Source organism: Colossoma macropomum, unplaced genomic scaffold, assembly GCF_904425465.1.
Source record: "Colossoma macropomum unplaced genomic scaffold, Colossoma_macropomum, whole genome shotgun sequence".
Taxonomy (NCBI): Eukaryota; Metazoa; Chordata; class Actinopteri; order Characiformes; family Serrasalmidae; genus Colossoma; species Colossoma macropomum.
Window position 1 is genome coordinate 30,988,988 of NW_023494803.1, and position 13,784 is coordinate 31,002,771.

At 40.7% G+C, this 13,784-nt stretch overlaps 1 protein-coding gene across 1 annotated transcript in view; it reads right to left on the bottom strand.

Moving 5' to 3' along the window:
- Window positions 1-13,784, bottom strand: part of dph6 (diphthamine biosynthesis 6) — a 69,389-nt gene that overhangs the window by 12,992 nt on the left and 42,613 nt on the right. The window contains exon 13 of the mRNA XM_036593300.1: window positions 1,451-1,696. Coding sequence (XP_036449193.1) covers window positions 1,451-1,696 — 246 coding nt within the window. The remainder of the gene's footprint in view (window positions 1-1,450; window positions 1,697-13,784) is intronic.

The following is a 13,784-nucleotide window of genomic DNA, read 5'->3' on the forward strand; positions in this document are numbered from 1 at the left end:
TATCTCTCCGTTTCTTTTTTGTCATTAATCGGATGTTAAAACACTGATACAGATTAATATGCAACTAGCCCATATCAGCCGATACTGTTGGCGCACTAATTTATCCGTCAAGCTCTAATGAGGTGTTTTCTTGTGGGCCTTGGGGAACTCCGTGGACGTCACTGCCAGCACTATTTTACTCTGGCACAGACTTCACTGAACCAATTCAATGTAATAAATGTAAGGAGGAAGGTAACCGGGAGAGTAGGGAGAAGGTAAAGTATAAAGAAAAACTAAAGCAGGGGTTTAAAGGTTTTAGACGTGTGAAGTCCAAGGCCAACAAATATTAGAAAAATGATGCCTGAATCCGACCAAGCCCAACATAGTCAATATTCAATACCCAAGATAAGGCAGAGGTACTGTCACATTCTTGCTTTTCATGACTCTCTGTACCCCAACATACTCCACACACTACCTTTAACTGCTGGCAATGAGACAAATCTTCAGTCTTTGTAATTCAAAAGAAAGGCTCTGCAAACTGTCATATGGTAGAGTGTTTGTTTTATTATTTATTTATTTACTTATCTGGATAATTAAAGACAATTTCCAGCCCAAGAGGGTGTAACATAGAATTGCTAAACAGTGAACAGGTGGCTGATTCAACTCCTTGGATAGATCAATCCCTTCCCCTCTAATTCAAGCTTGAATTGTTTACTTTTGTCGCTAATTGACAAATATAAATGACGGTTGCTAAAGCAGAAGACCACCTGTAGGGACAAGGCTTTTTTTTCCTCTCAGTCCTCAAACCTGTCATCATTTCAAATTTGTGGTTTGTGGAGGCCAGAGTTGAGGCCAAAAGAGTCATCAGTAGATCCCTATTTAAAGCCCCCTATGCTTGAGGGGAGGGCACTGTCCCTGCTCCCTCAGCTCCACAGATTACTGGAGGAGGAGCAGCCGGGGTAGGGAGCCTGCTGCCCTTATTAGCCATGTGGAGTTGGGGACCGCAGAGGGAGTAGGGGGGAGATAAGCTTCTCTGAGGTTTCAGTGAAGCTCCAAAAGGGAGGGGGGTGGGGATTAAGGAGGCTTTAAGGAAGACATCTGCCTCTGTGCCAGGCTCCATATTATCAAAGACACCAGTGTTTCCCACAACATCAACTTTTCATGAGCACTCATTCCCGTAAATATGAATCACTTCTGCCTCCTTTTTCAGGGGGTGACTGATAGGACAGTGAATTCCATCAGTTAGATACTATTCCATCAGTTTTTCCACATGAAAGGATTGTTTGTGTTAATATCTGAGAATATAAAAAATTTGACTTGAACAGGGAATACAGTATACCAAACAATATGGAATTTCTCCCAAGAATCTCAAGCAGCAACTTGAAATATAATCTGTGCTAATTCTTACTATAACCTATGAAAACCAAAGATCACACTTAGTATATGAACACACATCATAGATAATGCTCACCTGTTCATGCTTATCCTGTAGCTTGCTGCTCCAGACCTTTCTGACTGCTGGTATATGTTTGTGGTGGGTGACATAGCAGTGGGCCTGCAGCACATGGCCTAGGGTAAGGTTCGGGCCCATGGCACCCAGCACTTTCTCCATGTGGTTGTAGCACAGCTGGGCCTGGGAGGCTGGACCCTGACACAGTATCTGCATGGTGCAGGGGACCAGAGCTATCTGCCCAGCACAGAACACAGCTTCATCCACCTGTAACAAACACCAGCGTAACATCAGCAAAATCATTCATTCTTTATCTATACAATCTGTGTGTCTTTATAAAGCTATTGTAAAGTGTGAATTAGACCTATACAGCTTAGTAAACCATTGGCTAAAGCAAAACTGCCCCAGTACTATGCAGTGCTTAATTTCTTAATTTAGTCCACAAACTTTGCAGCTCTAAGAGAAAAACTCTCTTTTTTTAAAAGCAAGCATTCCGTATAACACAGTAGATGTCTGCGTGGGACAGTGATACCTTTCAAAAGTAGTTTGGGGAACATGTCAGAGGAGACCAAAACAGGCCAGTATTTAAACAGGGGAACAGCAAGTGACTATGCTGTTAATAGTAAAGGTGTTAGAACAGGGCTAAGTGTGCAAAATGTGGCTGAGGTCATTTGATCTGGCCCACCAGAAAATTAGTCTAACCCCATCCCCTCATCCAATGAGACAAGCTTATATTTCTGTTTATACAGTGGGGTCCAAACATCTGAGATCAACAGTGAAAATAGTTCTGTTTTGCATGTCTTTCTAATAAATATTTCTAATGAGTTTTTTTTATTACAAATGATATTCCAAGCTTATCAAGCGGAGCGAAAAGTGGAATCTTTAAAATATTTAAATTAATTTCAGAATTGCTTAGTGTTTGGTACATCCTTTTTTGCTTTAATGACAGTGTGCACTGATGCTGGCATGGATTCCACAAGTTTGCACAAAAGCCTCTTATGAGTAGATCAAATCCACCTGAGAGTCACCTGAACACGACAATGGAAAAGATGAGACTACAAAACAAAAAAAAAGTGACCTTTTGCACAAAACACGATCAAGGTCACAAACTGAACAATTATCTAGAAATAGTGCAAAATTTTGATCACTTCTTCATTTTTCTTTTCACAACTTTCTAATAAAATTCTAATAATGTCTATTGTTTATTTCCAGGTTTAAATGAAACTAATCCTAGATTTTCAACCTGGCCCTAGACCTTTGGACCCCACTACAACGTATCATTTTCTTCCTTTTAAATTTTTATCTTTTAAGTATTTTGATAACAAATTTGAGTGTAATCTTTAAAAACGTGACTTGAAACTTTCTTACTGTGAATACTGTTTTGTGTTGTTGGCACTACAAATGGCCTTCTACAAACATTGCACTTTGGCCCCACAAGATAAAAAGTTTGGGCACCCCTGTGCTAGAAGCATCACTTTGGTTTCTCTAAACAATCTTTCAATGGACATTTCTTTTCAAGAAGTATTTTTGTAAATGAGATTTGTAGAATTTCTTTGAAGTTGAAAAAACCTCCACATAATGTAAAGCTTCTATGTGAAATACATTTTTGTTCACAGATGTGTGTCCAAACCAAGAACCATTTAAAACCTTATTTTTTTATAAGCATACACAGAAATATTACATGTTTTAAAATTATTACCTTGTAGATGATAAAATGGTACTGGTGTATCTCAAAGCATTAGGAAATACTCTGTCTGAATAGTACACTAATTAACAAGTTACACCTTATATGTTCATTTATCACCAATAATTTACATTTCACACCATCTACGAAAACATGCGCTTAAATGTGTATACACTTCCTAAACACAATTAGCAGCATGATAATTAACTGAGAAGCCAAGAAAAACTTCTTCTGAGAAAGTTCCTTGGTCCACTAATACTCAACCTAAAATCCATGCAATCAATGGTATCAGATATGCAAGAGCACTGGAGAGGTCAGGCCCTGAGAGATGTATAGGGTGACTTGGTGCACTGAACACATGAAACTCAGGGCTGAGCACAGTGGCCAGGGTAAATAGCTGTAGGTGACATGGTGTTAATTGGAGCTCTGGGAAAGTATTTAGCAGACTGGGGGAGTGTGGGGAGCATGGTGACCTCTGCAGGGATCATAGCAGACCAAATCAATTGATACATCTCGTGAAACAAGGTCTTTAGCCGATTAGTATACATACATGGGTATCGCATTTCCAAACCAGATTACCAGGCTAAGTCCAGAGCCCCAGCGTTAGTGGAGGCTTAGCCACCACCCCCACCTCTTTCTGCTGGCACTCTGTGTTAGCTAATGAGGTAAAAAGTCTTCTGCTACTGAACAGTTTAAGTAAAAACACACAGTACAGTTCTGAAGCAAGTAAATTGAAACTAGGTTGGTAATGTCAGACGTAACTTAACCTTTCACAGTCCTGGTTGGAAATTCTTCTGCTTTTTTGTTTCTCCTCCATGTAATAAAATCAGGGGTTGAAAATTATTTGAAAACAACAGATCAACAAAAAAAGCCCTATGCCAGAGGGGGGAAATAGTCACATCAATTTCCATAGTCATATGGGTTTCCCATGATTCCTAGCTCCTGGGTTCACTTGTCAACTTTGATGAATCTTCAGCATCTGCCTCTGCTGCTCCAAATTACCAAGGCTGTGCTGGAGATGGGGGGAGCGCTACTGCTTTCAAGCGGCCGGATCAATCATCGGATCATTTACCTGCAAGCATTATTTGGCAAAGCGCGAGAGCAATATATCCACGTCGGCATAACCTACGTGCATGTCACGCAGACGTCAACAACAAATTGTCATTGGCATTCCATTTATGAGCCATCAAGTAGAATCAGATCTTCGCCACAGAATCTCAGAGATCAGGTCAGACATGCAGCGAGGATCTCTTGGCGAACTAGCATTTAAAAGAATTCACCACTCCAGATTTAAAAAAAGGGCCATTATTTGATTTGAATATCAAAAGAGGCCACCGCAAGGCTCTTCCACTGTTGTCATAAAAAAACTCCCAAAGCTTCAGCAAGCAGGTGTGTAATGATCAATTATTAAGGACCTAGCTCAGGTTACTCCTGGCTGATGGGGCGGGGCATGGCTTTTCATGGTGAACCTGAGAGTAAGAGAGTGAGAGAACAAGGGGGAATTCTATTTACATAAAATTAACAGTTCAAAAGAATGAGTTCACACACCAATCAAACTTGTTAATTGACTGTCAATGGTGTGTCCCTGAATATACAACACAACTACATTATTCATCTTCCCCGTTGACAAGAAAGACAGTCCAATTTGCATTGGCGTCCAAAACCTGATCAGCAGCCACAATGCACCATGCATTTTTAATAGAGCGCAGGGAGGCTATTAATATTCATAGGGGTCAAACATTTAACTTCCTATAACCACCAGTGGTTTTCAAAAGATCAACTTTTGACCACATCATACAGACAGAATGAAGAGGGTTTGATTTAAGCAGTTAGTTGCTACTGTTGAAGCACTAAACACTAAGGTAATACCCCTGACAATTCTGCATTATGATGTATAATTATTCCACTTTTGAAAGTTTGTACATCTCACTGCCAGTGTCTGTAATTGTGGTTAAAAGTATGACACTCTGTTATCCAACTTTATATTTTTAAATACAGGCTACTATCAAACAGCATGCTCCAACTAATGCCCTATCCCAGCGCACGCTGCCTTCTTAGCATTAATCAGATGCGTGTTTTGGCTTCATGCTTTATCGACCTTTATTCCATGGCTTAAACAGCATCACTTTTCATAACGCCAATTTCGTGTCAAAAGGACAGCCAGCCCCAAGGTCTCTGTCGGGATGCAGGCAGCAACCCATATGTAAATGCTCCCTCCACAGCAGCACCCAGGCCTCGCATGACATCTCACAACACTCCAACACATGGGGATCATTTTAATTGTAGGCTACTGAAATCTCCAAGGCACAAGCATCTTTACATATTTGTGTTTGCAGTGTGTGTGAAGGTGCTGGAGGTGACCTTAAAGATTTTGCTGAGAGTGTTATTTTTGGCAGTGGAAGAGGTAGCTACCACAGTCTGGGCCATACTGGCTAAAGTGACCCACTATTGATGAACAGTCAACTCGCTCTTCTCTCACCAAGGACATGGTGAGGAAAAACACATCAAGGCACCATAAGATATGCTAATGGTCTCATTTCCCCATTGAATCCTCATGCATAATTGAACCCAGGGAACAGAGGGGCATATTCTGTGTGTACACTAACTGACCACACTAAGCTACAATATGATGCTACAGGGCAAGCACAGGCAAAGCTGTGGAAGAGAGGTTTCAAAAGCCTTTATATATGAACCAGTCTACTGAATCAGTTTAAACTGCTGTCCCACAGAAGGGTACTTTCTCTTGGGATGTGGCTGTCCCACATACTACCCCCTAAATTTCTTTTAAAGTTGAAGATTTAGATTTAAGATTTAGATTTGATGAAAAACAAAAAATAGTGTCCTGCATTTTCATGTCACTCCCGAAACACAAAGAGTTTTGGTCTATAGGTGGAGCCTTATTTTAACCACACCCCTGCATTTTAGAGTAGCAAGTGAGACTGCATCCCTGTCCCTTTTGGCCACATGGTGAGCAGTTAGATCACATTGTTTTGAAGTAAATCTGTCCCAAAGTCTGAAAATCAGCATGTAACATTTAGAATTGTCAGTACTGAATACAACTAAGTTAACGTTTTTGTGTTTTAATGAGCATATTATGAGTTTATGTGTGTACATGTTCAAAGCTGTGTGTGCTAGTCACATACTGGCTCAAAATTAGCTAAAATCTTTGCTACCAAAACAGTCACTACCAAAACAATAGCTAAGCCTCAGAGGTGGTATGGTTATTTTGGTAGTAACAACATAGAATGTTCACCTTATCAATTCATTTGTTTTAATAAATTAAGCACAATTAAGGCATAAAGTCACCCAAAGTAAAGGGGTTTTAGTCTGAAGTACAAGTCAGTTAAAAGTCTGAAATGGGTGTTGAACTCAGACGTTGAACCAGTTTGGTAGAATGATCCATATATAAATAAGGGAAATATATAACTGAGACTGAAATGGTAGACTCAAGCGGGGTACTACATCTACTGAAACAATCTTTTCTCCTGTATCTCCTGTAAGTCACTTATTCAAATCTCAGTCATCACAGAATTTGTGCATTATTTCAGTACAGAAATAAATAAGACGTGAGGATATAAATAAGGTATGACTGGTGATTCCATTTAATCCTTTTTTTGCAATGGAAGACAGTTTGTCAGTTTGTGTCTGATTCCATCTCAAACAGGCTTCAAGTCTTTGGGATCTTTCAGCATTAGTGCATTCAAAGCGAATCATGTCTGGAAGCGGGCGATGATGAGAGATGGGCTCACGGTGAGCTACGCCCTAAGGAAATACTCATCCTCCAACACCTAATTTCAACAAATACAGAACGTTCAGGAGAGCCTCAAACTCTTCTTTTTCAGAAGTGCTTCTCCACAGAACAGAACATTTCTTAAAAAACGTCTTCCCTTCTTGTTTCTCTTCTCTTTTTTCTTTTTTTTTTTGTTGTTGTTGTTGTCTGTGCTCTCCTTCAAGCCTAACCCGTATATGCTCAACTGTCACACGACATCAGTGTTACTTAAACGGCGACATAAATAGCTGTATGAAATGCACAAAGGACGGCCAGCATCGTTCTGCATTTCCTGCGTCTGTTACAGCCTATTGGGATGAAAGAATTACAGACACAGCGTACGGATAAAAATATCCTAAGTGAAATTTGGGAAAATGATATGAGGTATGATTGTAGTGGGGCTGGTAGCCAGATAAAGCAGGGTCATTTGTGATGACACTGGCCTCTTTTCTCTGCTCTCTTCATGCAGCTGTAAATACCCAGCTTCCCCGGCTGTCTGACCTCGGCATGCCCACTTCCAGAGACGCCTGCGTGGATAAGTAACACTGTCATGTCAGCTTTTGTCAACTTTATGCTGATTACTCTCCTCTTTCTATCGGCTGTTTGGAGCAGAAGCAAGGTCAGTCAAGAAGGCTTAAAAGACACATTTCACAAAGACACAAAATAAAACAGAGTAGTATACCTTGACATATTTTGATTAAGCCATCATTTTATTTTTTTCAAATGTGAGATTTTTTATAAGTTAGAAATATTAAATGCCTTAGAAATAATTATATTTATAACATTATTTTTTTCTATATCCAGTTAATAACAAAAAAGTGGTGGAATTTGACAATAAAACATGATTAAACGGTAAGATCTGCAGGACTGTGTCTAAGTGAGAATGGGGGCATGTTTCCTCTTTGTGTTAAGGCAAAATGCCTCGCTGCCATCAAACTGTCTCAACCTCTGCTTTTTTGACAAATTGGTTGTGAGGCTTTTACGACTGATGCACATATCGCAAAAATCATTTCTGCCAAGATTCCTCTATGACCTGCCCGTGGGACATGACAAGCTCCTCGATGCATCGCTCTATCAAACCGGATCTTTCCAGGACAATGCAAATTATGACAAATTCCATCATCCTGCATTATGCGCTTTGCCACTAATCTCCCTAATTCGAGAGAATGGGGAGGGTTCTGCAGTTTCAGCTGAGGGGCATGTTGTCTGACTGAATGATGCTGAAGCAGCAGCGCTCAGCCCCTGTTCAGCCTCCACTCCCAGCTGTGCCCACCTCGCTAGCTCGTCTCCACTGCTTTCTTTTTTTTTAAATAAATGTATATATATATATAAAAATAACACTGTGGTTACTGTAATATAGTTTTCCCACTGCCAATAAAAATGTGGTTACCCTCTGGTGTCCATGTGGATCTCAGATCTGAGGGGAAACTCCAAAAGACAGAAGCAAATAAAATAATAACAATAAAAAAGAAATGTCCAGTGCCAGTGCAGGCTTTGTCAGGCTCTTTGCACAGACAGGGTTTCAAAGTGCCGCGTCTGTGCGGGACGGTCGTAGCATGAGTGACGTCCACTTTGTCTTTCCCCTGCCTTCCAACGGCACATCAGCCTGACACAGTGGGCCTGGACGGCACTATGAAGAAATCACTTAGCACGGAGGACACAGCCTCTTGGACACATCAAGGTTAGTCAGACCGCACTGTGCACAGCACGGGGACGACCTGCACAAGACATCTATAAACGCAAGGCAAGAAAACTATCAAAACAGAGAGACGTCCTCTTGAAGTGCCTTGCAGTTCAACATCATTTCAAAAGATGGCAGTATGGCTGCATGAAAGACAGCCAGCAGCAGCCATTGGACCGTCTTGGCAGGTTTCATATTTCTGGGACTTTTACAAAATGTTTTCGTCTACACAAAATCATTACTGCCTGAATTAGTATTTATTTTAAATAAAAGCCATCTGGTCACTTGGGTGATGATCTAATTGCTATTGGTTTCAGATCAGGCAGCATCATTCCATTCATTTTTCGTTATTGCTGACTAGAGCAATGCTTTGTAAATCAGCAACTTTTTTATGTTCAATAATTCTGACACTGTATTTAAAATTCATGGACATGCATAAAATTGTGGGTTGTTTGTAGACTGTTTTCAGAAAAAAAAAACTTTCTCATAAAATCATACATGCGTATATTTTCCCATATATAATTATTAAAGTATTATGTAAGTAAGTATTTAAGTAAGTATTTAAGTATTATATAAGTATTAAAATAATATTATCAGCAATTTTTTATGGTTAATTAAACAACCTATTAATTATTTTGCAAATACTGTATACGGCTCAGTACATTTTAACTTTATTAACAAGACTGTCAACATTGATATGCGTATGGCCAGGCACACTTATATAAATAATAAATCTGTGTAGAGCTGAACATGGTGCTCTGGCCAAGGCACAAGGCTGCTTAAAACAGGACATTGTCTATTATTCATCCACAACACTTTTATATCTGTAGAATGGGCTAAAATGACAATGGCTAATGAAAAATGAATGACCAAGGTTAAAAGTTACAACTCAAACGAAGCCCTCAATGAGAAATTAATGACAACACGAGTGGCCAAAAGTAAATGGAACATAAATGTTAATATCATTGAGCCATCAGTTTTAGCTACTGCCATTAAAAACTAACATCTCCTTAATAAATTAAGACAAAACTGCAATGCTCGGCCACTGTTGCATGAAGACCCAATAATCATGTTTCACGGAAGGCACTTACTGTCAGCCACCATATAAAGGAATCGTGAGATTACAGTGTTTAAGAGAGCAGAGAAAATGGGCTAAAAATAGACCACAAAAAAGCAAGCTTTGAGAGATACATTTTCTCATGCAAAATACACTATTTAAGCCAACTACCTGTGTTTTGACCATTCACTGGAGTAACCTTTTAAGTCTAACCCTATTTGTCTAACACTGAACTCAAGCCTCGCTCTCTCTCCCTTTTTCTTTGCGCTGTGTGGCGAGTCTTTCCCTGCCTGTGTGTGCGTTGCCCCCGCCTGCCTGTCCTGTCAGTTCTGGCCTCTCATCACTGAGCACACAAACAGTGGCATACAGGAATAGAAGCCCTCGTTACCATAGTAATAGGATGGTCATACAGCTCCTCTTCCAGACGGTGATCAAACCGGACAGTGCTTGCCGCTTTTCTTTTCATGTATGTATTTGATATTCGGTTACACATTTTGTTGCTGGGACATACTCACCTCACTTGAATGTGGCTTTCCTGCAGTAAATGATGGCTTAAAAAAATGCACTAGCTGCTTCGTACGAAATGCACGATTTCTCTACCAAAACCTTGAAGATGAGTATTTGTCACTAGCCCATGATGGGTGGAACCTGTTTTGCAGACATATTGAGCTACACAACTCTTTTCAGATGCGCATTACAGCTGTTTGACAGTCCTCGGAGACATTGTCGGCAGAGAGGAAGTGTAAACACACTCATCCACATTAAAGCCTCCATTTACTGCCATGGAATTTTAAATGCACAAATCAATCTGTCCTTTTATATTCAGACAACGCCTAATACATTCTCTGCCAAAAAATCCAATGCTTTCTACTGATGAAAACACTATTTAAAGAAATACAACACAGAAGTGGGAGCTGGCTTTCTGGAAAGTGGGTTTAGGTGGGTGAAAATGGAGCTGAGGCCAAAAAAAAAAGTCCTCTTCATGAGGTTCACTGGTTAGGTGGGTGATGGTCACTGCCCAGACATACTCCTGTGTGTGTGTGTATAGGGCAGGAGGAACAGGGCTGATCCTGTCCTCCTGCCTGTGGCTTGCTGACTCGAACCAAGGCAGTCAGGCACCAATAATACATGAAGAGCTGTTCAGAGGCAATTAGGATCAGTTGTCAAGGCAGGGCCATTAATGGAGGAGTGTGTCGCGGTAGCCGGGGAGCGCGGCGGCACTGGGGCCGCAGGAAGGCGATCTGCTCTGACACATCCAGTCCTTCCTGTGTCCTCGCCTGGTACAAGCTAATACCAGCCCTAACGATGTCGCGTGGCAGCAGATAATGCGCCTAACATGGGCTATGATTCCACAAAATGACTGCTGCCACAGTGGCTCAGCCTCCACCGGGTCACAGCAGGGGAGGGGGGCACAAATAATTATTCCTCTCTCACCCTGCAGCCCGCCACCTCTCACAAAAGTGCCCCCTCGACCCCCAAAAGCTTCACACCCTGTACTGTCTGCAACACCTGGAAGTCCATCAGAGACACACCAACCAGGGCTGCAACCATCAGTTGGCAAAGTCAATTAGTAGCCGACGACGCCAACTACGTAAAAAAGTGGCCATACTGTTTTGACTGAATTGTTATTCTTAGGATTTATTGTTAGACAACGATAATATTTTAAAAATAAGTAACTACTAGTACTTGGTAGAAAACTTTTGGACTATCCACTCTTCAAAAAAGATGGTTCTTCAAGCGTTCTTAAAGAGAATGGTTCTATATAGAACCAATGTGTTGTACATGGTTCTATATAGAACCTTTTTGAAAAAGATCCATACAGCACCAAAAAAGGTTCTACTAATGTTACGATGTCAAGCTTGTAACAAGAATCTTTTTTGGTGCAAAATCAAAAGCCTCAACAAATAAATAGCAAGTGCTTCAGTATTCTGTGTGTCCACACTTTGCCTATTACAACTTCTTTTCAGAAGACTTGCTTTCAGTTTTTCAAAGAAATCTGCAGGGATATTTTTCCACGCCACCACTTAGAAGTTGGCTGCATTTACTGCTTTTCAGGATCCCTCAAACACATTCAATGATGTTGAGGTCCGGATTCTCGGCTGGTCAGACCATGAGAGAACACCAGTCTTGAGAACACCAGCAACTTCTTTGTTCGATTTGCAAAGTTTCTTCTTTTTATCCATTTCCTTTTCTTAGTAATGTCATCTTGACAGCTACACATAATTTCAAATTTCCATAGCACTGGGCAGAAACACCTGTGGAACTTTTGAGATCTAAAGTAAAAGTGCAGTCTGAAAGATTTTGGTGGACATGCATCATACATTTGAACTCCAGTTTTGGAAACTCCTCTTTTTTTTAACTTATTTTCCTTTGGCTTTCCCCTTTCTTATGCAACTGGAATATCTTACATCTAATATTAGAAATATCTTCAGAAAAAAAAATGAAAAGAAAACTTGTAATAAACTTGGTAGTTCTGAAAGTGATGAATTTGCCTGTGGGTCTTCATTCAGGACCTCAGGGTGAAATGATATAAAAGCAAAATTCCCTATAAAGTTTATATGAAACGCTGTCTATCTGACAGACTGCAATATACTGCAGGAAATGCTGGGGGTGATAAAGCTTCTATCTACCATAAAAGAAGAAATCGCTGGTCACACCAATGAGGGTGATGATGTGGCAGAGGCAGAGGGAACTGCAGAAAGCCTACTAGTGCAGCTATTCAATTAACACAAACAATAACAGACAGATAAACCGATTATAGAGATTAGGAACGGGCGATATGGCAAAAATATTAGATCACAATACTATGACATTCTCCTGATACACGATACATATCACAATATTCTGACACAAAGAAACACTGCACTAGTAGTGCACACTGAAACTTTGTGTATATTGATTTTTATTCAATTTATTAACACACTGTGCTGCACTAAATCAAATTAAACAGGATTACTTATGCTCACTTTGTAATGAAACACGTGAGTGTGCTTTAAGTACTGACGATATCCATAATACACTTACAAAAGCATTCTATCACGATAATAATAAAACATTGTTATTTTTATAGAGATCATTGTTAGGTGCCGTGTTAACACCAGCTGTAGCTGTGAGTCATCTGCAGTGATCAGGCCTGTGTCTCTCAACAGCAGCACCTACTATAACATACATGCACTTTCTGTCAGGAGTCAGGAGTGTATCAGTCCCAGTCTGGCGCAGGTGAGTCAGTAAGTTCGACCCTGGTGGTCCAGGTAATAGAGCTGGGGTCCAGGCGCGGGGGCAGCGAGCAGGGGGAGAAAACAGGTGTGTGTTTCTACACCCTGAGGGTGCTCTCCCTCCGCATTCCACTCAGCCACAACTGGATCAGCTCTGAAAGCTGGGTGGTGTGTTTGTCAGATTCAAGTGAAGAGCTGACCCCAAACTTTGAGGGGGAAGCAGAGACAGGTATGAGTAAGGCCTGTGGATGTGATGCTTTCAGAAAAGACACTTTGAAACATTGCCTGCGCAGGCTATGAGTAAGGGGATGTTTCTGAGTGAAGCCTTTTCTCGACTGTCAAAACACAGAGCTCTCCCTCAGTCTTAACAAAAGCAGAGGAGTTCAGGAGTAGCCGCATAATTGTAGGAAAACTCAAGAGAGACAATCAGTCTTCACATCACTGTAGCTTATCAATGCAGCAGAGAGATGAAACCGAGTCCAGAAGCTGCAGCTTTTGTAGACACTGTAGTGAGGCCATAAAAACAAACTACTCATTTTTCTTCAACCCAATTGCACCGCAACACTGTTTCTCTCTCCCTCCTCCTCCTCCTCAAGTGACGGTTTGTTCTTTTATTAGAGCTGATAGCATCCTTGCATTGTTTCGGCTCAATCGCTGAAGAGCCATCCCACTGTTCTAGCCTCCAGCAGTTCATATTATTGGTGCATTATTTCATGCATGCCTGCCTCTTTTATCAACTGCTTTTGAAGTAATGTTAATAGACTAGAAAATTGAGACATTTATGAAGTATAGGCAGTGTTTATGAAAAAATCCATAAAATATGACAGAGGCGAGGTGAGATAAAAGCACTGTTTTAATAGATTATGGCGAAGGGAGATCGTCAGGGGCTGACGAGCACCTCCTCTGAGATGGCTCACTTTTATGGGATTAATTTTGTTGTATTAAAAAT